Source organism: Salvelinus fontinalis, chromosome 14, assembly GCF_029448725.1.
Source record: "Salvelinus fontinalis isolate EN_2023a chromosome 14, ASM2944872v1, whole genome shotgun sequence".
NCBI classification, from domain to species: domain Eukaryota; kingdom Metazoa; phylum Chordata; class Actinopteri; order Salmoniformes; family Salmonidae; genus Salvelinus; species Salvelinus fontinalis.
The window spans coordinates 31,458,599-31,485,694 of NC_074678.1; the positions used below are offsets into that span (position 1 = coordinate 31,458,599).

At 48.0% G+C, this 27,096-nt stretch overlaps 1 protein-coding gene across 1 annotated transcript in view; it reads left to right on the forward strand.

Annotated features, from left to right (window-relative positions):
• Nucleotides 1–27,096, forward strand: part of adamts10 (ADAM metallopeptidase with thrombospondin type 1 motif, 10) — a 42,068-nt gene that overhangs the window by 7,574 nt on the left and 7,398 nt on the right. The window contains exons 3-20 of the mRNA XM_055861330.1: nucleotides 489–859; nucleotides 2,302–2,461; nucleotides 2,693–2,895; nucleotides 3,332–3,415; nucleotides 6,828–6,973; nucleotides 8,618–8,661; nucleotides 9,074–9,179; nucleotides 10,487–10,633; nucleotides 10,789–10,930; nucleotides 11,670–11,777; nucleotides 11,864–12,009; nucleotides 12,461–12,524; nucleotides 12,865–12,967; nucleotides 18,623–18,756; nucleotides 20,551–20,674; nucleotides 25,948–26,028; nucleotides 26,187–26,350; nucleotides 26,443–26,569. Coding sequence (XP_055717305.1) covers nucleotides 489–859; nucleotides 2,302–2,461; nucleotides 2,693–2,895; nucleotides 3,332–3,415; nucleotides 6,828–6,973; nucleotides 8,618–8,661; nucleotides 9,074–9,179; nucleotides 10,487–10,633; nucleotides 10,789–10,930; nucleotides 11,670–11,777; nucleotides 11,864–12,009; nucleotides 12,461–12,524; nucleotides 12,865–12,967; nucleotides 18,623–18,756; nucleotides 20,551–20,674; nucleotides 25,948–26,028; nucleotides 26,187–26,350; nucleotides 26,443–26,569 — 2,454 coding nt within the window. The remainder of the gene's footprint in view (nucleotides 1–488; nucleotides 860–2,301; nucleotides 2,462–2,692; nucleotides 2,896–3,331; nucleotides 3,416–6,827; nucleotides 6,974–8,617; nucleotides 8,662–9,073; nucleotides 9,180–10,486; nucleotides 10,634–10,788; nucleotides 10,931–11,669; nucleotides 11,778–11,863; nucleotides 12,010–12,460; nucleotides 12,525–12,864; nucleotides 12,968–18,622; nucleotides 18,757–20,550; nucleotides 20,675–25,947; nucleotides 26,029–26,186; nucleotides 26,351–26,442; nucleotides 26,570–27,096) is intronic.

Genomic DNA, 27,096 nt, shown 5'->3' on the forward strand with positions numbered 1-27,096 from the left:
GTGAAATGGGGTTGGAGGGGTTTGGAGGGGGCTGGGGATCTCTAATGGTGCTTGCTGTTTATTTAAGCTGGCCTGGCCACATAAACAGAGAGGCTGGGTCCGGACTCACGGTACAGACACTAATCCCTGCCTGTTTACTCTCAGTGGGGAGGACTGTTTCTCCACAAAACAAGGCAAAAGGCCTTGATGAAAACTGGACTAATTTCTGTTGACCTTTCCTCTGTTAGTGCAGTGTTTGGAGCACCGTGTTTGGACAATAAATCTCTGGGCCCGCGGCCAGAGACAGGAAGTATAGGATTTCAGGGTTGCTATGGAGACAGCCTTGGGAGGAATAGTGTGGACTGAGAAGTCCTCAAGAATCCCACTAGTCACTACTGACTAAGGCCTGTCCTCATAAGCTTTAAGCCGTGATGATAATGCACATACTGTGTATTCTACCAAAGTTGATTTGAAATGTCATTGACTGTGAGTGTTTGTGCTCTGTCCAGCTACGTTCCTGTCTAGCCTGGGCCAGTATGAGATCGCCATCCCGGTTCGCGTAGGGCCGCAGGGTGAGACCCTGCACACAGGGGATGGGGGTGCAGACAGCTCCAACCACCATCGGCGGAGCCGCCGCAGTGCTGAGAACCAGCAACAGGACCTGTCCCAGCTGTACTACCAGCTCTCTACCCCCACAACCAACTTTCTCCTCAACCTGACCCTGCAGGGGGGCCTGCTGTCCCGTCAGTTCCGTGTAGAGTACTGGAGGAGGGGCCGTCTGGCCTGGAGCCACCCTTATGCCCCCCAGTGTCTCTATGTAGGCCATCTGCAGAATCAGCCCCACTCTAGCAAGGTGGCTCTCAGCAACTGTAATGGCCTGGTAAGAACCTGACCCATCTAGTACTGCTAGCACCACTGGCCTGTTGTCCTGTTGTCTTGTTGTGCTGTTGGCCTGTTGCTCTGTTGTCTTGTTGTGCTGTTGTCCTATTGTCTTGTTTCGCTGTTGTCTTGTTGTTCTGTTGTCTTGTTGTTCTGTGCTGTTGTCTTGTTGTTCTGTGCTGTTGTCTTGTTGCGCTGTTGTCTTGTTGCGCTGTTGTCTTGTTGCGCGGTTGTCTTGTTGCTCTGTTGTCTTGTTGGCCTGTTGTCCTATTGTCTTGGTGTCCTATTGGCCTGTTGTCTTGTTTCTCTGTTGTCTTGTTGGCCTGTTGTCTTGTTTCTCTGTTGTCTTGTTGGCCTGTTGCTCTGTTTCTCTGTCTTGTTTCTCTGTTGTCTTGTTGTGCTGTTGTCTTGTTGTGCTCTCCTTGGCCTCCTGTCCTTGACCCAGGGCTAATGGAGCTCCAGAGGAATCCTCTCCCTCTGAGTTTAACGTTTTGATTCTGTGTACTAGGATACCTCTGACCCTGGATCCTGGACTAGACCAGGGCACCTGTCTGGACCACATGCTAATCTGGAGCAGTAATGCACCTGTGTAAACAAGGGATTACCAAAGCCCATTGTTATCACCAGACTTCCCCTGCTGGTCACAACTCATAATGTCACTAAGGCATGTTCACAGCTGGACGTCCAGACCATTCAGTAGCCAGCTAGCACCTCCGCCCACAGCAGACCCTTTTGAAATAATAAAATCAGTCAAATGACACAATTCCAATCTGCCTTTTGACACATGAAAGCATTCTCCTTATCCATCTATTCCTGTGATCCCTTTACAGCTAATAACTAATTGGGCCCATAATAACAGGGCGAAATGCAACCAAGGATTAAATCTGCTCACAAAGTGTTAATAAGCCCTACACGTAATTACTTGTGGTCAGACTAGCATAACTTAATTCAGCAGGGAATCCGCTGTGTGTCCACGAGAGCATCACTAAACACATTACAGGATTAGGTGCACTGTGAAAGTGCGATGCTATTGTAGCGACTAGAGAGGGCCAGGGGGGGAAACACTCACTGTGACCTCAGAGGCTGCAGCCAAGAGATCTAATCAGGGGAAGTGTCTCCCTGTCTCCTCTCTGTGGAAAGACTCAGATAGGACCACTCTCCCTATGTATCTGACCTACAGACATGTCTGGGAGAGGTGAGGGCCTGTACTTGTTTAGGCCCAGGTTGATGAGAGACTGATATGATTATCATCCCAGGCCAGGGATAGTTATGTACTGTACTGTATCCACTGAGGGGAGGTGAGATGTTAGAGACTGGCTGTAGACAGACCTCCAGTATGCTACTGTAATGGGCCTGACAGGCACCAGAGATGTCCGTTTTTGTCCTGTCACCACCAGCCTTCAGAGGGCCCCTGGCTCACCTCTGCTTCCCTGACTTTTCCAGCAGGGGGTGATCGTGGCAGGGGGTGAGGAGTATATCATCGAGCCTCTGACCCCGGCCGAAAACCTCACGAGGGCGGAGAGGGGGGAGAGCCAACCCCATGTGGTCTACAAGAGGTCATCTCTTCGCCACCAGTACATGGACCAATCCTGTGGGGTCATCGGTAGGTAGAGCTGTCTGGGTCCTGGGTACAACATGCCCCGTTAAACTCTCATGTTTCACAGGTTACGATTAGATCAGCAAACAGTCGTTTATGATATCTGCTGTACAGCAGTCTCAGTTTACAGGACATAATAACCTGGTTTTAATACATGCACATTAATGCCACTCTTATCAGGTAGTGTACCCTCTCCTCTCTCAATGCCATTAACCCCTCTTTGTGACTGTTCTTCAGATGAGAAGCCAGGGAAAGGTATGGCCTGGTGGCAGAGGACTCTGAAGACACCTCCCAACCCCATCGGCCGAGGCCAGCTGCCCCTGAAGAGGTCTGTGAGCAGAGAGCGCTACGTAGAAACACTGGTGGTGGCCGACAAGATGATGGTGGGGTACCACGGCCGCCGGGACATCGAGCAGTACATCCTGGCTGTCATGAATATTGTAAGTTTCACATCGAGTCAGATCACTACAACTGGCAAGGTGGAAAACTTGGAAAATACCTGTCCTATCCACTTTGTCTGTGTTTAGGATTGAGTCTAGGATTGTTGTTTCTGTATTGAATGGTTCTACAGATAGTGTAGTCGAGGTCATAACGTGTAGTACTATTCCTTCACAGGATATCACTTCACACCCTGTCCATCAGATGGCTAAGCACACACTCATGAATGGAATGTATTTAATGAATGGTTGGCCTTATTTTACTGTTCCACACCAGGTTGCATCCATCCTGTCACAAAATCCCAAACAGAAGAAATTAAACTACAGGAGTGTACTGTAAAGTAACCCAAATTACACAAGTTTCTAGGTTGTAAGTGGTAGTGATTAATTATGTCAGCTCTTTTTAAGACTGGTCTTTTCTTGTTTCCCTGGAGGTCAGGTTGCCAAACTGTTCCAGGATTCTAGCCTGGGGAACGCAGTGAACATCGTGGTGACCCGCCTCATCCTGCTCATGGAGGACCAGGTATTCTCTTCTGGACCCGTCCTTGAAAAACCTCTGCCTTTCAATGGGGTCTGCATCCATCCACCCTGCCTCCTCTTTGCATCTCACTCCTAGTCCATTCCAGCCTGTTGTCTAGGCCAGCATCTATGAGCTCCTTGTTTGTGTCAAATTATTGGCTTAAGTGTCCTTCCTCCCCTGCTCCCAGCAGAAAATGTCTTGTAAGTGGAGCCATTTGCGGTGGTGGAGAGAGAGCGACCTGCCAGGCGGCCCAGCCATGACTGCACTTGTTGTTGCTGGTGACCTCTCGGGCTGTTGCTATGACGTACATTAGTGCCCTAGAAAAGTGCATATAAAAAGCTAAATATGAAGCCGGTGCAGGCGGGCGTCACTGTGGCCTAGTGTTCTGTACACCTGCTGCCTGGTGATTGACATGAATGTCACGTCATGTTCTTGATCCCTGTCCAGTTCAGCAGGCCAGCCAGCCAGGCCACGGCACTGTGCTGCTAACGGCATACGGTCAGACTGAGTGCCAGGACAGGGTTACACTCTCTGGCGTAATGTGGACATTATAAGCTTCAAAGGGTATTAGAAAGGGTATTACTAGTGGGTTTGCAGTGAAGGTACTGTGGCAGTCTAATAACCCTTTTCCAACTCATAGCCCCTGTCATCCCGTATATGCTCAGGTTGACAGCCCCTGTCATCCCGTATATGCTCACGTTGACAGACTCTGTCATCCCGTATATGCTCAGGTTGAAATTGATAGATTTAGTCATTGATTAGCGCCTTAATTGGAACACAGTGGCTGTACAGTAACATGCAATACATGACATCAGAGCTCAGTTTCTCCGCTTCACAGAGATGTATTTTATATATTTTTTTACTTTAGTTTATTCAGTAAATATTTTTTGGGAACTGCTGGTACGGGTGTTGTTTGCCCCGAGACAAGGTCAGGGGCCGGCAAACCGTTCCATTGCCATTTGGGCTCCCAAGTAGCGCAGTGGTCTAAGGCACTGCATCTCAGCTAGAGGCATCACTACAGACAACCTGGTTCAAATCCAGACTGTATCACAACCGGCCGTGATTGGGAGTCCCATAGGGCGGCGCACAATTGGCCCAGCGTCTCTGAGTTTGGCCGGTGTTGGCTGTCATTGTAAATAAGAATTTGTTCTTAACTGACTTGCCTAGTTAAATAAAGGTTAAATAAAAAAATTATAAATACTGGCTGGCAACGTTCTTATCCCTTGCTTGCTAGCTAACCAGGCAACTACGGCTAATTTACAGTCACGTCAAACAGTGCAGCCAGAATAACAACAGTAGCTGCATTTGTTTAAGCTGACACATCCATAACAATGAGGTAATGAGGCACGAATTCGCCTGGCATAGAAAATGTGTTCTCTCGTCATACTGTTGTTGAGAGGAGCTAGCCAACAACACATCTAACACAATCTTTTCAAACTGAAGCTGGGAAGACTGCAAACTAGCTGCACTTCGTTTCATTGTAACTTTTTTCAATTGACATTTCTTTGTATATATCCATAAAAATGATGCCAGCTGATTTATGATTTCAACTGGCTGAGAAACGCTTCCTGCCTCTTCCCGAACCCTGACACCTACACGTTCATTACTATGGGACGGCTGGAGATCGAATTTGAATATTGAAACAATGTTGCAAATGTCGGAGAGACAGACTGCAAGGTTTTTACAAATCTCCGTTGTTGAAAACTAAATGTTACTCTAAAAGAAATGTGAGATAATGTCTAGATTTTTATAGTGGAGATCACGTTTATAAAGTGCCTGGCTGGGCTGATGAGACAGTGGATTGCACACTCAGATGGAACACACTCAGATGAGTAAATAGGCATTTTAATGTCATAGTGGTGGTAACTTGTGGAATAGACACCGGCTGGAATGCGCATTTAACCAATCAGCATTCAGGATTAGACCCACCCGTTGTATAAAAGTTTGTTTTGTCGTATTGTGAAGAACATTTGCCGTGGAACACACACCTGAATGCACTCATGACTCCTTTCTATGCACACCAAAATTGCAATCTGTTTGTCTGAAGTGCCTTTTGAAAGCCTAACACTGTAACATTGTATTTTATTACTCAGAAGGCCATGTTGGCAATAGGATAAGCTTTCAAATGATGCCCACCTGACCCAGACTGTGATTTTATAGTATAATGAAAATGTTTGGATTGTGTAAACAACAGTAATTGTGTGATGGTGGGGACGCAGGTCTGTGTTCTAAACAAACAGCTATAAGTGTGCTTGCTTCAGTTCCTCAATAGTAAAGTTAGGAGAGCTAAAAATAAAGAGCCTTAGTGGAAGGCTCTTTCCTTGAGCCATAAAAGTGCAATGGAATGACTTAGGAACTGTGCAGTTTGGAGAGGTGTGTGGCCACTTGGAGACACCAATGAGACCTCTCACTCAAACCCTTGTAATAGTTTTTCTTACATAGTACAAAATGTATATTAATATTCTTATTATGTTTGCTGAATGTATCCAGGGTATTTTCAGATTTCATTATTGACAAATGCTGTGAAAAGTACAGTAAATGTAAAATGCACATAAAATCAACAGTGTAATGTATGAATTCAGTCTTGTCAGGTGAACTGTTGTGTCCTCACCTTTTGGTCTGATAATTTCACCAATTGCTACCATGGTCATGCATATGGTTTTAATATTTATTCTGTAAGAAACATTTCAATTTGGCCCTATCCATATGGGCCCATTTCCACGAGTTTAAGTGGTTAACAACCTGTATGATTCATACCAGATAGCTGCAAATAAGCTCCTGAAATTTGCCCCGGGCATACAGTATGTCATCTGACAAATAAATAAATGTTATGATCATTAGCAGTAGTATTAGTGTTATTCTTGCCGTTCGGTCTGTTGAGATTGGGGTAAGAACAAAAGTTGTCTCCCAGAGCAGAGACTTCCAAGCTGAAAACTGCCCCTGGAAAACAAAACAGGCCAGCCAGCCCGCTGAGCCCAGAGATGGATTGTGGGATGTGACAATTACTAGTTATGTCATCACCATGTGCATTCCTGTGTTACGAGCATACTCAGCTGTAGCCAGGAGAGTATTCCCTCCCCCTGCCAGGGCGGCTAATGGCAGAGGGAGAGCAAAGCAGTAGAAGTTCAATAGCCTCGTGGCAGAGGGCTGGGCTGCCTAATACTAGGCTCATTGCACAGCTATGGTTGTACTGATAAATTCTGTTTATGTAGTGGAAATTAATTATTGGACCACCTGGGGAATGTCTGTCTCATTACTCCCTCTGGCTTATAAATGGTTGTCAGGTGGTGGCAGATAGTAAAAGTGACATATCTATGAAAACCTAAAAGTGATTATACAGTAATTTGATTATTTCACTGTACTCTGTTCCTGAATATGTTGATTTCAGTATTACCTCTCTGTCTCTGTCTGTCAGCCGACTTTAGAGATAAACCACCATGCAGGGAAGTCCCTGGACAGCTTCTGTAAGTGGCAGAAATCCATCCAGAACCGGAATGGCAATGGGAACGCCATCCCAGACAACGGCATTGCTCACCACGACACTGCCGTGCTCATCACCAGGTCAGCACTCAGCACCGGAACATTCTTAGTGATTCAGTGTTCACAACTCTTGACTTTTGCGTAAAGCATTAATTGAGGCCAATGGGGAAATTTTGTGAAAATTTAAGAGTTGTGCACAGATCTCAAGACAGAATACTGATCTAAGTACTGAAAGGCACCCTCTAGCATTGTCAATTGATTAAAAAAATATATATTTGACCTTTATTTAACTAGGCAAGTCAGTTAAGAACAAATTCTTATGTACAATGATGGCCTACCAAAAGGCAAAAGGCCTCCTGCAGGGAAAGGGGCTGGGATTAAAAATAAAAATAAATAAAAAATATAGGACAAAACACACATCACAACAAGAGACAACACAACGCTACATAAAGAGAGACCTAAGACCACAACATAGCATGGTAGCAACACATGACAACACTGCATGGCAGCAACACAACATGACAACAACATGGTAGCAACACAACATGGCAGCAGCACGACATGGTAGCAGCACAAAACAGGGTACAAACATTATTGGGCACAGACAACAGCACAAAGGGCAAGAAGGTAGAGACCACAATACATCACGCAAAGCAGCCACAACTGTCAGTAAGAGTGTCCGTGTGTCTTTGAATGAGTAGATTGTTCAGTTTGAGTGTTTGTTGCAGCTCGTTCCAGTCACTAGCTGCAGCGAATTGAAAAGATGAGCGACCCAGGGATGTGTGTGCTTTGGGTCCCTTTAACACAATGTGACTGGCGGAACGGGTGCTGTATGTGTAGGATAACAATGCACATAATGAAACCTCTAGCCTAATTCCTTAATGATCCACCACTGAGTCTATTGGACAAACAGAATATATTGTGCTCAAATCCTTATTTGAATCACAGTTTTAGTAAGAACTAACTCCATATTCTGCCCTCGAGATGCTTCTGAGTTCACTGACACCTTCCTTGCCTCATGGCCTGTCATTTTCGCCAAGTGTGCGTTAGTGTCTGGTCCTGTCTGGAGTGATGAAACCTAGGCTGTTATGCTCAACTGAGCATCTGGAGAGAGAGTGTTGTAGAGAGAGAGAGAGAGAGAGAGAGAGAAGGAATCAGAGCACAGCTGCCTTGAATCTGACAGCCCTGAGCCGGGCCAAGGAAGCAAAGTGCAGTTTAGTGAGGCACTCTATTTAGGGGGAAACAGCAGTGGAAACACAATACTGCATGCAGAGCGATACAACAGAGCACTACTCACTGAAAAACACTCCTCTGCTTATGCATGGGCCCCTGTTCCTAGTAGCTTGGAGTATCTTGGGATGTTTGGTCTGTGAGAACAGGTTCTTTATATGAAGACTTTTATCAAAGAGGGATGGAAAATTAAGTACCCATCCTTTTAGTAACCGTCCTTTTCTTTCCTGCCATTGTTCAGACCGTATCAGTTACTTATCAGGTCTGCTATGTGTCCATAGGGCTTAGTGTCGGAGAGAGAGAGAGTGGGGGGAGGGAGAAAGCAACAGCGAGAGAGGAGAGTGTGTATTTGTGAGAGTCTTCGTGTGTGTGATGACATGTTTGAGTGCTTTTTGCTGAATGTATGTTTTAGTGTGAGTGCATGTCAGGGTGTGGACGCACCGACTGCCAGAGTATTCATTTTTGTAAACGGTTTATTTTCCTTCCTGTTCCCAGGTACGACATCTGCATCTACAAGAACAAGCCATGTGGAACCCTAGGTAGGACCTTTGGTTAAACCTGCCCGCACAGCCCAGGAGGGGGCCAACCCTGGGCACACACTGCACACACACAGGCTGCTTGTTGGGAAGCACTGTGCTTCAGTGTCAGATGGTATATAATCTAGCGCTGCCAGGGGAGGGGATGTGACTCAGGAAACTGCCCTCATTTTGACTTTGCACTCCCTCACTATTAAGTACCTACGTACCATATCTCTGCTGCAGCTGACTAACCAGCATGACTGACTAGCACAATCTTAAAATGACACGTAGATGCAGAATTGTAGGTTTTAGATAAGCATGTAACTGTATGTATTTTTACTTGTATCACCTCTGTATGTGCTTCAGCATGCATGAATTGGAATTGACATGTATGGCTATGTTAGAGACAGTATTGTGTGTCTCTCCTTCCCAGGTCTAGCTCCAGTGGGAGGGATGTGTGAGCCAGAGAGGAGCTGCAGTATCAACGAGGATATCGGGCTGGCCACAGCCTTCACCATCGCCCACGAGATAGGACACACGTAAGACGCTCACCCACGTCACCTATATCACCCTAATGTCCCTCATCACTGTAACAGTTATAGCCTTCATCACCTTTGACAAACCCTTTGGTCTTTAGGCTCAACTTCTGCTTTATGGACCTTGGCTGTTTGAATAAACTACTCTTTCATTGGTGTTATCTGTGACCCCTCATAGGAAACCCTGCCCCTATCCTGGCTTCTGCCGCTGCCTGTCACCCAACTCGCCCATACCCCCCACCCCTGCCCCAATCCTGGATTCTGCTCCTGCCTCTCACCCAACTCGCCCATACCCCCCACCCCTGCCCCTATCCTGGATTCTGCTCCTGCCTCTCACCCAACTCGCCCATACCCCCCACCCCTTCCCCTATCCTGGCTTCTGCCCCTGCCTCTCGCCCATACCCCCACCCCTGCGCTGACCGGGGCTAAACTGGCCCAGCCTCAGTGGGAGATTGCTGTTAGATTAGAGCTGTACCAGAGGGAGAAGTTACATAACTACCTCCATGAGTTATTTCCATCAATACACAACTTGTTAATAGCTTTATATTTTCTTTGTCATATTTATAACAAGTGGAACAAGTTACGACTGTGGCTGGTACCGTATATCATTCTGGGCCTACCTCCGGGCCTGGCAGTAGGCATGTCTTTTGTGCCTTCCCTCCAAGACACTTTGTTTTACTTGCTGGCCTGGCATACCAGCCGATCTGCCTCACTTACTCATGCATACATATTTATCTAGGCGTATGCCTGAGTAACATCGGACATGCTCCACTGGACATGCTTGTCATTTCCAAACCTCTTCATTCCCTGCCATGAAAGAGGATTCTGTTAGATTTGCTCTGATATTTTACTTTCAAAAGCCATGACTTGGTATCATTTTTGAAAGTCCACTATTTTTGCTAAGTAATTGAGTGTGCCATTTACCTACGTGTGGACACAGGCCTCTGAGGTATTTTCACAGGTGGCAAACCCATTGGTGCTCCCCCCTAATGGCTAGTCCAGGTACCTTTGAACTGGATGGGGTGCTTGTACCCTGGGGCTGTCTAGACGGTGGGCCTTGTCTTTTACAGTGCATATGGAAGTCTGTGTCAGACAGAGAGAGCAGAGCACAGAGACACTTTGCTGTCTGTTAAATCTGCACAGGCCCAGTTCCGCACTCATGGTGTTAATATGATTTTAACAGGGAGAGGATGTTTGAGCAAAACATTTCCTTTTACTCGATACATCACCAATACCCCCAATAACTTTTTCACTCATGCTCAGTCCCCCAGGAGATATATCCACGCAGTACCATCTGTCTCTCCCTGCAGGTTTGGGATGAACCATGACGGAGTGGGCAACGCCTGTGGCTCCCGCAGTCAGGAGACAGCCAAGCTGATGGCTGCACACATCACCATGAAGACCAACCCCTTCGTCTGGTCTGCCTGCAGCCGAGACTACATCACCAACTTCCTGGAGTGAGTCTGACACTCACCTCCAATACACAGGATATTAAAGGGAGTTGCAGGGTTTGTTATGTGTGGACAGTGGGATCGATGAACTAGCTAGGTACATTGTGGGTGAGGTCCATGTTTGTTGGGCCCATTCTAGTCTGCTGTTTGTTTCCCTACAGCTCAGGTATGGGTTCATGCCTCAACAACGTCCCCCCGAAGCAGGAGTTTGTGTACCCCACCACGGCCCCCGGCCAGGCCTACGACGCAGACGAGCAGTGCCGCTTCCAGTATGGAGTGAAGTCTCGGCAGTGTAAATACGGGGTACCTACTCACCTTCCTCTTTGCCTGATAACTCGCCTGATAAGGCTGTATGGTCATTTTTAGCTGACAGATCCATTCAGTACTATGTGTGACCATGTAGAAATTATACTGACACAAATCTTCTGATCCATCAGTACCACGTGCACCGTATGTCCTCTCCCGCCTTCCCCTACTCCAGAGCAGACATGCGTTTCTCCTCTCCACCGTTTGTAGGCCAGCTCTCCTCTCCTCTCTGGCATATCTCTGGCTCTCTGCCCACTGTGATCAGTGCAGCATGAAGGCAGACAGAGTAGCCACTAGCCACTGGATATACTGCTATTTATTTGTCTCCTAGCTAGAGTTGACATGTTCTTTTTAACCAGTCCCATTGGTTTTTGGCCCCATGTTGAAGAGTTTATGAAGAAGTCTTGTGCTATCTTTATTGTATAACATCTTTTTATGATATGGTCTATTTTATTGGCCCGACAGCTGAGTGAACAGACATCTGGCACAAAATAGTACTTTATAGTGTCATTATCATTGATACTATGCAGTCAGTACAATAAAATACAGTGCCATATGTTATTGCCGTTGTAAAAGCCTTAAATACATTAGCACCACAGAGCCCAGAAGTAGTTGAACCAACCGCTGGTGCCGTCTGCTCCGGGTCAGTGGGCTCTCTTGGCTGGGCTCATCAGGGCCTGATGTCTCTATATGGTCTGAAAGGGACACACTCTGACAGCTCTCACTGTGTCTTTAGGAAGTCTGCAGTGAGCTGTGGTGCATGAGCAAGAGCAACCGCTGCATCACCAGCAGCATACCCGCTGCAGAAGGAACCATCTGTCAAACCAATACCATAGAGAAAGGGGTAAGCACTGGAATGTTCCATGATCAGCAGAAATGGGGGGGGGGGTGTTTGGTTTTTATTTCATTAGCCTTCTGTGTGTGTTACAGTGGTGCTATAAGAGGGTGTGTGTGGCCTATGGGACACGGCCAGAGGGCGTGGACGGCGGGTGGGGTCTCTGGACCCCCTGGGAGGAGTGCAGCCGTACCTGTGGGGGAGGAGTGTCCTCCTCCATCCGCCACTGTGACAGCCCCAGGTGAGTGGTGCTACAGATGGATGGGGATGTGGATCTCAACTCTGGCCATAGGACGGACAGTAGGCAGTGAATTCACAGCCACTGTAGAGCTGTAAAGCCATTGGGTTGTATCTGGCTGGCTCCTTCCTAACTTGTTTGTGGAGGATGATAGATGCCAGTCTACCACCAATCATTTTAACATCCCACTATAATCACCCACGTGCAACAATGACAGCCGTATTAAAGGATATCAACATAGACAGTGGCAAACTGACTTTTTTCTGGTGTTTCTACTGAGGAGTTAGTCTAATTGACTTGGATAGCTGAGTAATAAAAATCCAGACTGTCAGAGATTGAAACAGGGTGGTAGAGCGAGGCTAGCCAGGCGGGAGGAGAATAGAGCCCAGTGTGATTGGGGAGTTATTGTTCAATTGCACTCAGATGTGTTTTGCCTCTGCTTTTCTGGTTCCAGGCCAACGATTGGTGGAAAGTATTGTCTGGGAGAGAGGAAGCGCTTCAGATCGTGCAATATTGATGTGAGTGGGGGAGCAGAGCAGAGTGGAGAAGTAGCTCCCTCTGAGAGGCCTACAGTACCATCACCATACTAATCCTGGTCCGGCCCAACTCTACAGCTCTCAGACTGACCTAATTAACAGCAGCCTGCCCAGCTCAGAACTAATTCCCTCAGTGTGTGGATGTGTGTGTCCGTGTGTGCATTTGGTGGAGTGTAGAGGCTACTATGAGTTCAGTCTTACTTTAAATGACTGCTGGGAGCAAAAGAGACAGGGGAGGGGATAAAGTGGAAGTCTGATGTTGAGAGGCCTGAGATTTGACTGACACAGAGCTGATCTCTGCCCCTCTGTGTGTCTGTCTCAGGAGTGCCCTGCAGGCTCTCAGGATTTCCGGGAGATTCAGTGCTCCGATTTCGACAACGTTCCTTTCCGGGGGAAATTCTACACCTGGCAACCCTACAGAGGAGGTGCGTACAGTAACTGTGTGTGTCCCCCCCTCCTCCACAGCAGACTGGGATACATCATTACAGAGGTAACTACACTGTCTGCTCGGTGGTCATTTCAGGTTGAAAACGTCTGTAGACAGACTGACACATCTGCCTGTGAGTTCCCAGAGAGAGAATAGTGCAGCAGCACATGGGGAGAGCTGAGCAGGAGAGTGCTGCCAGACCGTGGGCCCAGAAAGGGAAGAGGGGAGAGCAGAAAAGAAGAGAGGAGAGGAGAAGAGAAGGCGAGAGAGAAGGAGAGGGGAAAGCTGCAGACAATCTCCTGTCTGGCTAGAATTCCTGTGCTTGATGAGCGCTGCTCTGGATGCGAAAGATAAATACTTTCGACGACATAGCTGCCTTTAATCTACCAGTCCAATAACATAATGGCTTACAGAGGGGCCCTCCAACTCCAGGCAACAAGTGCTCCTTTCATCAAGTCAGCTGATTTTACAATGGAAATCCCTTGCAGCTGTTAAAATACGAGCTGTGCCACAGTCTGCCCTGCGTTAGGGCCATATCACACATCCCAGCCCCCTTCTCTCCCCTCACTCACTCACTTCTGCACTCTCCTTCTACATTCCTCCCTATTTCTCCCTCTCTATCCTGCTTTCTTTCCCCCTCTCTCTTGCTCTTTCCTCTCTCCTCTCTGCTGCCTCTCTCTCTCTGTCTGTCTGTCCTGTAGTCGGACACCTCTAGCAGACCATCGGGCTCGGCTCAGACAGCCAAGGATAGTTCATTAAAAAAAAGCGTGCTGCATTTTAGCAGTCATATACATTTTTTTCTGAGGCATAAGCCATCCACATTGTTGCGCTTGGTCCAACAACTTTCGCAGGCTGCCTTCCTCCAGCAGGCCCCCCAAGTCAGTCAGCCCCCATCCATCCATCCATCCATCCATCCATCCATCCATCCATCCAGCTGCTTAGCTGGAGGCAGACCTGCCAAAGCACAGCACCATGGGAGTTAGAGTTTTCCGTCATCCGTAAGCCTCACAGGCAGCACATACTGTACCTGTTTCAGCGGTGCCAGCATAAACAGAGCCCAAAAGGGATTTCAACAACTTTTCAAACAGTGGAACTAGCTGGAAATGGGTATACTTGGCTTGTACACAGCCGTGGCAGTATTATATGACTTGTCACAGCCCATAAAGTGATATGTTAGACTATGGGCTGCTCTCCCAGCTCACAGGGTAACAGTCTGGCGGGTTGTGGGCTGTGATGCCAGAGCACCCTGGCTAAGAGAGAGGCTTCATGGGAGGCCAGTGGAAAGTCACTCTGCTGCCTGCCTGCCTGGTCCTGACTGTCAGCTGGTTCCACTGTGCTGCCTGCCTGGTCCTGACTGTCAGCTGGTTCCACTGTGCTGCCTGCCTGGTCCTGACTGTCAGCTGGTTCCACTGTGCTGCTTGCCTGGTCCTGACTGTCAGCTGGTACCACTGTGCTGCTTGCCTGGTCCTGACTGTCAGCTGGTACCACTGTGCTGCTTGCCTGGTCCTGACTGTCAGCTGGTTCCACTGTGCTGCCTGCCTGATCCTGACTTGTCACCTGGTTCCACTGTGCTGCCTGCCTGGTCCTGACTGTCAGCTGGTTCCACTGTGCTGCCTGCCTGATCCTGACTTGTCACCTGGTTCCACTGTGCTGCCTGGTCCTGACTTGTCAGCTGGATCCACTGTGCTGCCTGCCTGGTCCTGACTTGTCAGCTGGTTCCACTGTGCTGACTGCCTGGTTCTGACTGTCAGCTGGTTCCACTGTGCTGCCTGCCTGGTCCTGACTGTCAGCTGGTTCCACTGTGCTGCCTGCCTGATCCTGACTTGTCACCTGGTTCCACTGTGCTGCCTGCCTGGTCCTGACTGTCAGCTGGTTCCACTGTGCTGCCTGCCTGATCCTGACTTGTCACCTGGTTCCACTGTGCTGCCTGGTCCTGACTTGTCAGGTGGATCCACTGTGCTGCCTGCCTGGTCCTGACTTGTCAGCTGGTTCCACTGTGCTGACTGCCTGGTTCTGACTGTCAGCTGGTTCCACTGTGCTGCCTGTCTGGTCCTGACTGTCAGCTGGTACCACTGTGCTGCTTGCCTGGTCCTGACTGTCAACTGGTTACCCTGTGCTGCCTGCCTGATCCTGACTTGTCACCTAGTTCCACTGTGCTGCCTGGTCCTGACTTGTCAGCTGGTTCCACTGTGCTGCCTGCCTGGTCCTGACTTGTCAGCTGGTTCCACTGTGCTGCCTGCCTGGTCCTGAATTTCGCCCAATTAACACTTATTTCTACTCTCACATGACCAGAGCCTGGCCAGGTTATAAAGCATGGAAACTGTGTTGACCAAAGGGTGGTGGTAAGTAAAGTGAGACAATGGCTGTGTTGTGTTGTATGTGTGTTGCATTGTGTGTACGTGTTTGTGTTGTGTGTTGGGTCGGCCCATAGAGCAGATGTGCTGGCGTTTCTGTGCTGAGACATTGATTGGCCTTGTCAGCCAGTAAGAGAGCTCAGTGTGGTCGCTGGCATGCTCTGTAATATGGAATAAATGAGAGCACCTGTCAGTGCACAAATAACACCCTCCCCCCTCTCTCTCTCTCCCTCTCTCCCCCTCTCTCTCCCTCTTTCCTCTCCGCCTGTCCGTTTTTGTGCAAGTCTGCAGGATTTCCACATTCCAGTTTCCCAGGGAATTTGCTGATAGTTGCACTGTTTCTGTTAAATCTCGTTTTTGTTGTTGTGAGTGTTTGACCCCACCATGCTGTTAGCGAAACCAAAAGCCTCACAACCCACAGCCCTGATCAGTCCCAGACCTTAGGTGGTAGAGGGGTGGCACAGACAAAGAGGGGGCCGAAGAGACAAAAGGGCTGTGTGTGTGTGTCTGTGTGTGTGTGTGTCTGTGTGTGCATAGAGGGAGTGAAGGGGGGACTTAATCACAATCAGCTGCTTGTTCTCTTGATGTTAGCAATCCAAACTGTGCTCTCTTCCCTCTATAGCCCCTCCACCTCCCCACTCTCCTCTCCGTCTTTGGCTCCCGAGTCCTTACAGCTGTGGGAGAACAAACTAACTGTGTCGAACCTAAAACCCAAAAGCTCATTAAAATACCATGCGTGGCCATCAGACACATTAGAGCGGCCCGGGGTTTTCTCAGTAATGGAGGGGAATGGCTGGAGTAATTGTGTTGTGTCTTCAACCAACAAGAGGCCTCACGGCTGAAAGTGCTAATAAAGAGCGAAGTGGAAGCGATTTGTTTTCGTGTTTGTGATAACGTTGTGTAATGTTGTAAACTCGACACAGCAGCAGTGCAGCTCAAAATCGCATTGCGTATATGTGTTTGAGCAATGAAATGGTGTGAAAGCCAGCGTGTATGCCATATAAACGGCTGATTCTGGTGGTGTTGTCTCTGCTTGCTGCTGCAGATGGGATCCTATAGACCAGGGCTGGGTAACTCCAGTCCTCCAGGGCCTGACTGGTCTCACACTTTTCTCCATCCCTAGCAAACACAGCTCATTCATCAAATTCTGTTGATCTGTTTATCAACTTCTGCTTCTCTGTTTATCATATATGCATAGTCACTTTAACTATACATTCATGTACATACTACCTCAATTGGCCCGACCAACCAGTGCCCTCGCACATTGGCTAACCGGGCTATCTGCATTGTGTCCCACCACCTGCCAACCCCTCTTTTACGCTACTGCTACTCTCTGTTTATCATATATGCATAGTCACTTTAACCATATCTACATGTACATACTACCTCAATCAGCCTGATTAACCGGTGTCTGTATGTAGCCTCGCTACTGTATATAGCCTCACTACTGTTATTTTTCACTGTCTTTTTACTGTTTTTATTCTTTACTGACCTATTGTTCACCTAATACCTTTTTTGCACTGTTGGTTAGAGCCTGTAAGTAAGCATTTCACGGTAAGGTCTACACCTGTTGTATTCGGCGCACGTGACAAATAAACTTTGATTTGATTTGAAATTGCATTCTAAACTGAAGATCATGATTAGGTGACTATTGGAGTCAGGTGTGTTAGATGGGGCAAAACTGTGACACCAATCAGGCCCTCGAGGACTGGAATTGCCCACCCCTGCTATAGAGAACCAGCTGCTTCTCTGGTCAACTCAATCTAGCTCTTAATCATGCTACTGTATGTGTTGTTTACCAAAAGTATTACGTGACACCTAATGAAACATACAGCTCTCAATAACCTCTCTTATTTCTGATGGTATTGTCATGTCCTTGCCAAAACACCAGCCATCTATGGGATCCTATAGAAGACCTTCACAGTTGCTCCTCTCGCCACCAGCCTGTACCGTTGATACCAGACAGGATGGTTCCATGAACTCATGCTCCTTAAGCCAAATCCTGACTCTGCCATCAGCATGACACAACAGGAACAAGGATTTGTCAGACCAGGCAATGTTCTTCCTCAATTGTCCAGTGTTGGTGATCACATGCCCACTGGAGCCACTTCTTCTTGTTTTTAGCTGGTAGGAGTGGAACCCGCTGTGGCGGTCTGCTGCAATAGCCCATCCGTGACAAGGATTCGACGAGTTGTGCGTTCCGAGATGCCGTTCTGCACACCATTGTTGTACTGCACTGTTATTTGTCTGTTTGTGGCCTGCCTGTTAGCTTGCCTGTTAGCTTGCATGATTCTTGCCATTCTCCTTCAACCTCTCTCATCAACAAGCTGTTTTTGCCCACAGGACTGCCGCTGGCTGGATGTTTTCTGTTTGTCGCACCCTTCTCGGTAAATCATAGACACTGTCGTGTGTGAAAATCCCAGGAGGGTGTCTGTTTTTGAGATACTGGATCCGACACGCCTGGCAACGACAATCATACCACGCACAAGTCGCTTAGGTCACTCGTTTTGCCCATTCTAATGTTCAATCGAACAGTAACTGAATGCCTTGATGTCTGTCTGTCTGCTTTATATAACAAGCCACGTGACTCACTGTCTGTAGGAGCGATCCATTTTCGTGAACAGGGTGGTATACCTGTCCTGTGAGTGTATATTGTTGTTTACCCAAGAGTATCACAAACAATGAATGAAAATAACAATGCACAGCTCTTCTAAACCTCTGACATGATGGTATTGTCAAGTCTGGGTATTTGTTGCTTACCCAAGAGTATTACGTAACAACTTATGAAACCAACAGCTCTTAGCCTGCGTTTACACAGGCAGCCCAATTCTGATCTTTTGCCCAGTTATTGGAAAAAGAGCTGATCTGATTGGTCAAAAGACCAATTAGTGGAAAATATCAGAATTGGACTGCCTGTGTAAACCCAGCCTTAAAAACTGACATGATGATATTGTCAGATCCTTGCCAAAACACCAGCGATCTAGCCAAGACCTCTTTTGTATAATGGCTTACGTGTAGACCTAGAGACGTGTAGACCTAGAGACGTGTAGACCTAGAGACGTGTAGACCTAGAGACGTGTAGACCTAGAGACGTGTAGACCTAGAGACGTGTAGACCTAGAGACGTGTAGACCTAGAGACGTGTAGACCAAGAGACGTAGGACTGTGGGTTTAAGTACTTCAAGGTTACCCCCCCCCCCCCCACCCCAAATTTGCTGCAGAATCTAATCCGGGATCTATTTGTGTTTGTATTGAAATATTGTCTCATGTTCTTCTTCTCTGTGCTGCTCTGTTGAACAGGTGGAGTGAAGTCCTGCTCTCTGAACTGCCTGGCGGAGGGATATAACTTCTACACAGAGCGTGCTCCGGCTGTGGTGGACGGGACCCCATGTCGGGACGACTCTCTGGATGTCTGTGTGAATGGAGAGTGCAAGGTGAGACTGCTCCGTCCTTTCTATCCTCTCCTCTCATTTAACTCTCCTGGTTGTCTTCTTAAAGTAGTATTGCCTTTCAGATGGTGTTGCTCACTGCTCACACAAACGATGCCGATTGTTCCCCCATTCTGTTGTTTTTGGATGCCTTCAGAGCCTGTCAAGAAGCAGAGTGGCTTTGTACCGGGAGGGGAGGAGGGAAAAATGAAATACTCTCGCTGAATGACACCAAACCACAAAACATCTGAATTGTTGTTTTGTGGTTTCCTGCAGCTATGTGGAGCAGAGCTAGATTTCATTAGGCAGTTGAACGGCCATCCCTCTCTCCTCTCTTGAGCTTTGTTTGGAGCTGTCTCAGGGCCTGGGCACATGAAGTGGGTGTGAGTGGAAGTCTCTGGGCTCGTCCAGACTGAGAGAGGAGCCTGTTTATCAACTATTCTCCTCCTCTCCTCTCTTCCTTGGTTCTGTTCTGTGTAGCAGGAACTCAGTGACCTTCCAGCTCAGCTGGCTGCACTGCTGGCTGCTAAATATATTCATTTCAGCCCCTCTCTCCCACTCTCTCTCTGTTTCTTACTCACTCTCTCTCTCTCTCTTTCTCTCTCTCTGGGTCTATCATTCTGGCATTCTTCCTTCTCATCCCTCTCTTTATCTCTTAATTTCTAGAACTCTCTGTTTCTTTCCCTATCATACTCTCCTTCTCTCATTATTTCTCACAGTTTCTATCTCCCAGGTTCTTTCCCATTCCTCCCGTCTCCCGTCACTCTCTTATATTTATGGTGTATATAAAAAGGCAAAAACAGTGAGGAGAAAAATGTAAGTATTGTTTGCAGTCTCTTGGTGGTTTGGATCCAGAGAGTAAGGGATTGATTTGAAGCGAGCGAGGGAGAGTGAGTGGAGAGAGAGCAGGAGCAGAGAGAGAGATGTGTGTGTGCTTGGAAACACATGCGCAGGCTGCCTGGCCCAGGCTCACCAGGGGACACGGCCCAGAGCCCAGTCTGAACTGAAGGGCCAGGGCACGGCCTGGAACAAGTCCTGCTATTACTAAGGGGAAATAGCTTCCACATTGATAGTTAATGGAACCTAGACTTGCCTGGGTCAACAGGGTTTAAAGTGCCCCAGGGTTGCTCCATCCATCTAGTCACATGTTATAGTTACTGTACAGGGCAGGAGTTAATTTAGACCAACATTTGTGTTGGCTTGAACCTTCTGTTGCTATTTGGTATTTTTTGTATTTTATTAGGATCCCCATTAGCTGTTACCGAAGCAGCAGCTACTCTTCCTGAACAGCTCAAGGACAAAACTACATCAATTTTATAAAGGCACACGTAGCCTACATATGAATACATACACGCAAACTCTCTAGGTCAAATAGGGGAGAGGCGTTGTGCCGTGAGATATTGCTTGATCTGTTTTTTTTAACCAGGTTTGCTGTTCATTTGAGCAATATGAAATGGGAGTTCCATGCAATAATGGCTCTATATAATACTGTACGCTTTCTTGATTTGTTCTGGATTTGGCAACTGTGAAAGACCCCTGGTGACATGTCTGGTGGGGTACGTGTGTATGTCATAGCTTAGTACAGGTTGTGTCTTAGGAATGTTTCCTGTAGGTAGAGAGGGTATGTTGTTGACATCCTGTGGTGTCAGTATTTTCATTAGGCACCTGGGAAACATTTCAATCAGCCTCACTTCTGTTGCTGAAAGGACAGTGTGTGTTCTGCTTTGCTCTCTATAGAGGCTAGTGTCTGTGTCTGTGTGCCTCTGCACCCTCTGATCTGTGGCCCTTGTCTCCCTGCAGCACGTGGGCTGTGACCGGATCCTGGGCTCGGATGTGCGGGAGGACCGCTGCCGTATCTGCGGGGGTGACGGGAGCAACTGTGAGGCCATAGAGGGCGTCTTCAATGACTCCTTGCCTGAAGGAGGTACAGTTTAGTATACAGAGCAGGAGTCTATTCACCACAATACTGCTAGGAAGGAATCTTAACCGTGTTCTTTGATGCTTACTGCACAATGATGGTCTCTACAGTTAGGGTGGTAGTGGGCCCCTCTCTCAGGCCAGGCAGGCGTGGACAGACAGACACTGGGGGGATTGCTCTGTTCCAAGACTTGGCAACAGGACACGTCTCTCTCTTTAAAAGACCCTGATTGCTGCGTTTCTCTGTCCTCAAACTCTCTGCTCCCTCCAACACTACTTATAGAACAGGCCAATAGCACATACCTCTCAAATTAGACTTGGGAATAAAAATGAAAAACACAAATAAAATGTCAAAGAAGAAAGGGCCTGTGTTTTGGACCAGGGAGCTCTAGCAATGTTCTGAGAATGAGATTTACTTAAGTTCGAGACATCCATCGAGAGAAATTATGCAACCAAATTGTTTTATGGAAATTCAAACAATGTGTGCATGCATTTGAATTCTGACATGAGCTAAATATGTGTTGGACTACTGCCTTGCAATGTGAGTTAGGGGACATCAGACATTTTGAAGTAATGTATAATTATCTGTTCACATGCGAGCTTTCTAGTTGCATGATCTGCATACTGTACCAGTTAATCATATAGAGTTACTGTAACGATTGTCTTCCTCTTCTGATGAGGAATATGAAAGATCGGACCAAAACGCAGCGTGGTAAGTGTCCATGTTACATTAATAGAACAGAACACGAAAATACAAAAAAAAACAAAGTGAAATAACAACGAAAATCGAAACAGTCCTGAATGGTGAAGCAAGCACAAAACAGGAAACCACTACCCACCAACATAGGTGGGAACAGGCTACCTAAGTATGGTTCTCAATCAGAGACAACGATTGACAGCTGCCTCTGATTGGGAACCATACCAGGCCAAACACAGAAATACAAAACATAGAGCAAAACATAGAATGCCCACCCCAACTCACGCCCTGACCAAACCAAAATAGAGACATAAAAATGGAACTAAGGTCAGAACGTGACAGTCCCCCCCCCCCCCCCGCCCCCGGAGGGTCTACCTTAGTCTTGGCCCACTTATGTGGCGCTTCTGGAGTGGCGACCCGCCGACCCCGGACCCCGGGGACCCTTACAGCGTGCCCCGAATAAGACTGAGACTCTGGCAGCTCCGGACAGGCGGGAGACTCTGGCAGCTCCGGACAGGCGGGAGACTCTGGCAGCTCCGGACAGGCGTGAGACTCTGGCAGCGCCGGACAGGCGGGAGACTCTGGCAGCGCCGGACAGGCGGGAGAACCTGGAGGGAGGAGACGGAGAGACAGCCTGGTGCGTGGGGCTGCCACAGGATGGACCGGGCTGTGGGGGAGCACTGGAGCTCTGGTGCGCAGCCTTGGCACCACTCCTCCAGGCTGGATGGCCACTTTAGCCCGGACCCTCCAGAGTGCAGGCACAGGTTGAACCGGGCTGTGGGGGAGCACTGGAGATCTGGTGCATACCACTCGCACCTCTCCCTTAGGCTCAATGCCCACATTCGCCCGACACGGGCGGAGCGCAGGAATCGGGTGCACTGCACCCTCCCAGCGCCCCGGAGACACAGCACCCAGAGCCGGCGCAGTACGCCCTGGCTGGATGCCCACTCTCGCATGGCACTTGCGGGGGGCTGGCCTATAGCGCTCCGGGCTATGAGCGAGTACTGGCGACACCGTGCGCTTGACCGCATAACACGGGGCCTGACCAGTACAGCACTTCTATCCGGTAAGCACGGGGAGTTGGCTCTGGTCTACGCCAATCTCCCCGTGTGCCCCCCCCCCAATTTTTTGCCTCTCGTGCCTGTTGCGCTGCCTGACCTCATATCGCCGCCGCTCAGCTTTAGCTGCCTCCAGTTCTTCTTTGGGGCGGCGATATTCCCCAGCCTGTGCCCAGGGTCCCTTGCCGTCCAATATCTCCTCCCATGTCCATTTCTCCAGATCGCGCTGCTCCTTGTTACCACGCTGCTTGGTCCGTTTGTGGTGGGTGGTTCTGTAACGATTGTCTTCCTCTTCTGATGAGGAATATGAAAGATCGGACCAAAACGCAGCGTGGTAAGTGTCCATGTTTAGTTGCCTGTGAGCACTACGTTGGCTTCACGTTTCGTTTGTTATTTTTGTTAGTTTGTTAAGTGTTCTTCGTTGAATTAAAATATGTATTCCAATCGCGCTGCACCTTGGTCCACTCCTTTAAACGGCCGTGACAGTTACTGGTGAATATCTTGCCCTGCCAACCTCTCTCCATCCTGTAGGTGCATAATGACCTTTTTATTTCAGTACCTATTTCAGTCTAAACACTTTGGCCCTGATTAATGGTTTGTGATTAATTCTGTGGAAACATGTCGGGGGAAAACTGATACAGCCCAGCCAGGCTTACAGATGACGCCAGGCACAAGAATTAACCATCACCATCTCCAAGAAAACCAAGCCGTTGTCGAGGGCTTGTGGTAGGCTCAGCCTATAGACACTCCAGAGGTCTCGGTTCTATCATTCTATCATAGTGACAGTTGGAAGGCTTGTGGTCCTCTGTCCTATTAGAGAGCTGTGGGTAATGTCTCCCTGCATGTACATGATACTGCACTAACCCTAATGCCTAACGTCACCCTGCAGGTACTTGATACTGCACTAACCCTAATGCCTAACGTCACCCTGCAGGTACATGATACTGCACTAGCCCTAATGCCTAACGTCACCCTGCAGGTACATGATACTGCACTAACCCTAATGCCTAACGTCACCCTGCAGGTACATGATACTGCACTAACCCTAATGCCTAACGTCACCCTGCAGGTACATGATACTGCACTAACCCTAATGCCTAACGTCACCCTGCAGGTACATGATACTGCACTAACCCTAATGCCTAACGTCACCCTGCAGGTACATGATACTGCACTAACCCTAATGCCTAACGTCACCCTGCAGGTACATGATACTGCACTAACCCTAATGCCTAACGTCACCCTGCAGGTACATGATACTGCACTAACCCTAATGCCTAACGTCACCCTGCAGGTACATGATACTGCACTAACCCTAATGCCTAACGTCACCCTGCAGGTACATGATACTGCACTAACCCTAATGCCTAACGTCACCCTGCAGGTACATGATACTGCACTAACCCTAATGCCTAACGTCACCCTGCAGGTACATGATACTGCACTAACCCTAATGCCTAACGTCACCCTGCAGGTACATGATACTGCACTAACCCTAATGCCTAACGTCACCCTGCAGGTACATGATACTGCACTAACCCTAATGCCTAACGTCACCCTGCAGGTACATGATACTGCACTAACCCTAATGCCTAACGTCACCCTGCAGGTACATGATACTGCACTAACCCTAATGCCTTCTCAACACTAGGCTATCGTGTGATTATGTGGGCTTTAAAGCATAGTCAAACTCCGAATACCCACTATTGATCAATATTAACCATGGATAAGTTTCCTTAGATCCCTGAACCAGTTTCCTTAGGTTCTACCTACCCCCGGTGAGATTCATTATTATAGGAAAATAGTTCTGCCAAATTGAACCCCTACATTTTGTGGATGAGGAGGACGAGATCTTTTACCATTAAGGCTCGGCTGGAAAATCCTTCAGAGATTTTTAAATAATGTCTCTTACTTTTTTTGTGGCCAGAGGGAAGTCTTGAGTCCAAGCCGAGCGAAACAGTTCAAAAAGTCAGGTCGCTCTCATCCGGGTCACAGCACCAAATGTTGTGGAAAATTCCATCCAAAGATTAAGGCAGAGACTATTTAATGATATTATAGAAAACCATGTAATACAAGCAGCTGCAGGGGAGATCCACCTCTGATTTCACAAGGAAGAACTCAATGAATAAATATTTACATGTCCACCCTTATATAGTGGGAGGTGATCATACTATCATATTGTTTACACAACAGTTCTTTCAACACGGCAACAGTTCCAGAACAGTTGCCCTGTGTCAGGGTGCAGACATATCAGGAGTCTATGGAAGGCATAACATCACAGTCCAACACTGAACATATCCCTTGAGAAGTTACAACAGCTCACTCCAAATTCTACCACCACAATATGGAGACCTTGGGCTTCCTTTTCCACTGGCGAGGAAGGCTGTGGGCGAGGAAGGCTGTGGGCGAGGAAGGCTGTGGGCGAGGAAGGCGTGTGTGGGGTTTCTCTTGTGCCTGTTTGGGGGCACGTGGCAGGCAGTTTTATGTGTGGGTTGCAGGAGTGGTATGCCTGCAAAGCCGGACAGGTTTATTCTAAGCCCTCTCCATCCACCCCTTTACCTCCCCCTTCTGCAACCCTCAGAGTGGACACACCCTCCTGGGGTGGCCGCAGCTCGGTGGCTGGGACCACACTGGCTGGCTCAGCAACAGCCTTAGCCTGGGCCTACACTCTGGTTCCTGGCTGATTTACGAGCCACAGAGCAGTCATGTCTACAGGGTTTTTTATGTCTCTGAGGTGCAGACCAATCCTCACTCCCAAGAGGGTTTAAATGGGGTTTGTTGTCATTCACTAACCAAGCAGTACAGCAGATGGGCTGGTGTTTTGAGCATGTTGTTCTATCTAGAGATTCACACCTAAGAGTGACGATGGTGCCATTTTCTCTCCTGCCTCTGCAACCTTACTACTCCCATCTGAGGTCTGAGACGCTCTCTCATCTATCTTTCTAGGTTCTCGCTTTTTCTCCTCTCTTCATCTGTCGAGTCTATCCTCTCTCTCTTTCATTCTTTTTGTCTGTCTGTCCAGTCTGTAACTTTGGTTGTGGTGGAGGGTTACTCAGGGGTTGAGGGCCAGGGGTTTATTGCTCTTTGGCTCTCTCTTTACCGCATAGGCCCCTGATTGTTAACAGAAAAACCTCTCCATCTCCAGCTGCCAGGAACCGCAAGTACAGAGCCGGGTTACTGAATTTACTCACTGCACTGACTGCTGCACCAGTGAAGGGTCAAAAGTCAAGCCTCTCCTTTCCTCAGCGGTCGCACTATTGGAATGGATTATTAAATAATTTCTTTTTTTTTGTGAGACTGAAGTTATTTACAGGGCTGTGGTGGCTGGCTGGACAGCACAGCCTGGCTTCAAACATGGTTACTGAACGCTGCCCAGGAATTTGGTTGGAATCCGAAGGCTCTGTTTATTCCATTGAAGTCCCACAGAGTAAAACACTATTTATACATCATTCTCCCTCCAGTATGTCAGTGAATAAAACCTCCACATTGCCTTTCTCTTCTTTCTGTGTGTGTGTGTGATCCCAGGTTATGAAGAGGTGGTCAGAATCCCCAAAGGATCTACCTTCATTCATATTCAGGAGCTCAACGTCTCCCTCAACTACCTAGGTGAGAGTTCATGTCATGCTGGATTCTATAGTGTGCATTCACACTCAAGCTGAAATTAAAATGTAAGTGCATCGGCACATCAGTAATGCTGTTATTAGAACTATTGGAACATATACACGTTTGCAGTCAGACATCCTCTCGTTCCTTTTCTGCTCTAGTGCTGAAGAGTAAAGGGGACCAGTACTTCATCAATGGGAAGCTGACCATCGACACCCCTCGTAGGTTCGACATCGCAGGGACCACCTTCCACTACCGCCGACCCACTGATGAGCCTGAGACCCTGGAGGCCCTGGGGCCCACCAACATGACCCTCATCGTCATGGTAATGGCCTAGCTGTGTGTGTTATTGTGTGTGTAAAGGTAATTATTCTATGGAATACCATACGTGACATACGTGTGTATGTATGTGTGTAGGTGCTGGTGAGGGACGAGAACCCAGGGATCCACTACCGCTTCAACCCTCCAGTCAACAGAGACCCTCTGACTGGATACGCCTGGCACTACACATCCTGGTCCCGCTGCTCCGCACTCTGCGCTGGGGGTACCACCACTACTGGCTCTATAACTCTGTACTGTACTCTTCTCTGGCTCTATCATTGCTCATTGATTGATTGATTGATATTATTTGATTCAGAAATGCACACAGAGCCTTTTATTCATGCAGTTGCCTTTTATCCCATGTTCATTTCATATTATTGAGGCTAAAAATAGCATCATGGTCGTCATGACACACCCATTGTCTTTTACTAATGATCCATTTATCTGTTGGGCAGGGCTGGGTTCTCTATATTGACAGTCTATTGACCTCTCGTAAACTCACTGACTCACTCAGGCACGTACATGCACAGTGCATACTCTCACTTTCTCAACGGCTTTCTCATATTCCCTCTCTCACACACACAAACACACGCTGGTACATAAAAAACTCACAGTGCATATCCCCTGTTGGCTTGAGAGTTTTCCTAACGTAACACTGACCCTGGGGAAACATGGGAATGGAATGTTTATGAACAGAGGTACTGTGGGGTTGGTGAAACTGCAGGAGTTCATGCCGAAGCTAACTTTGAA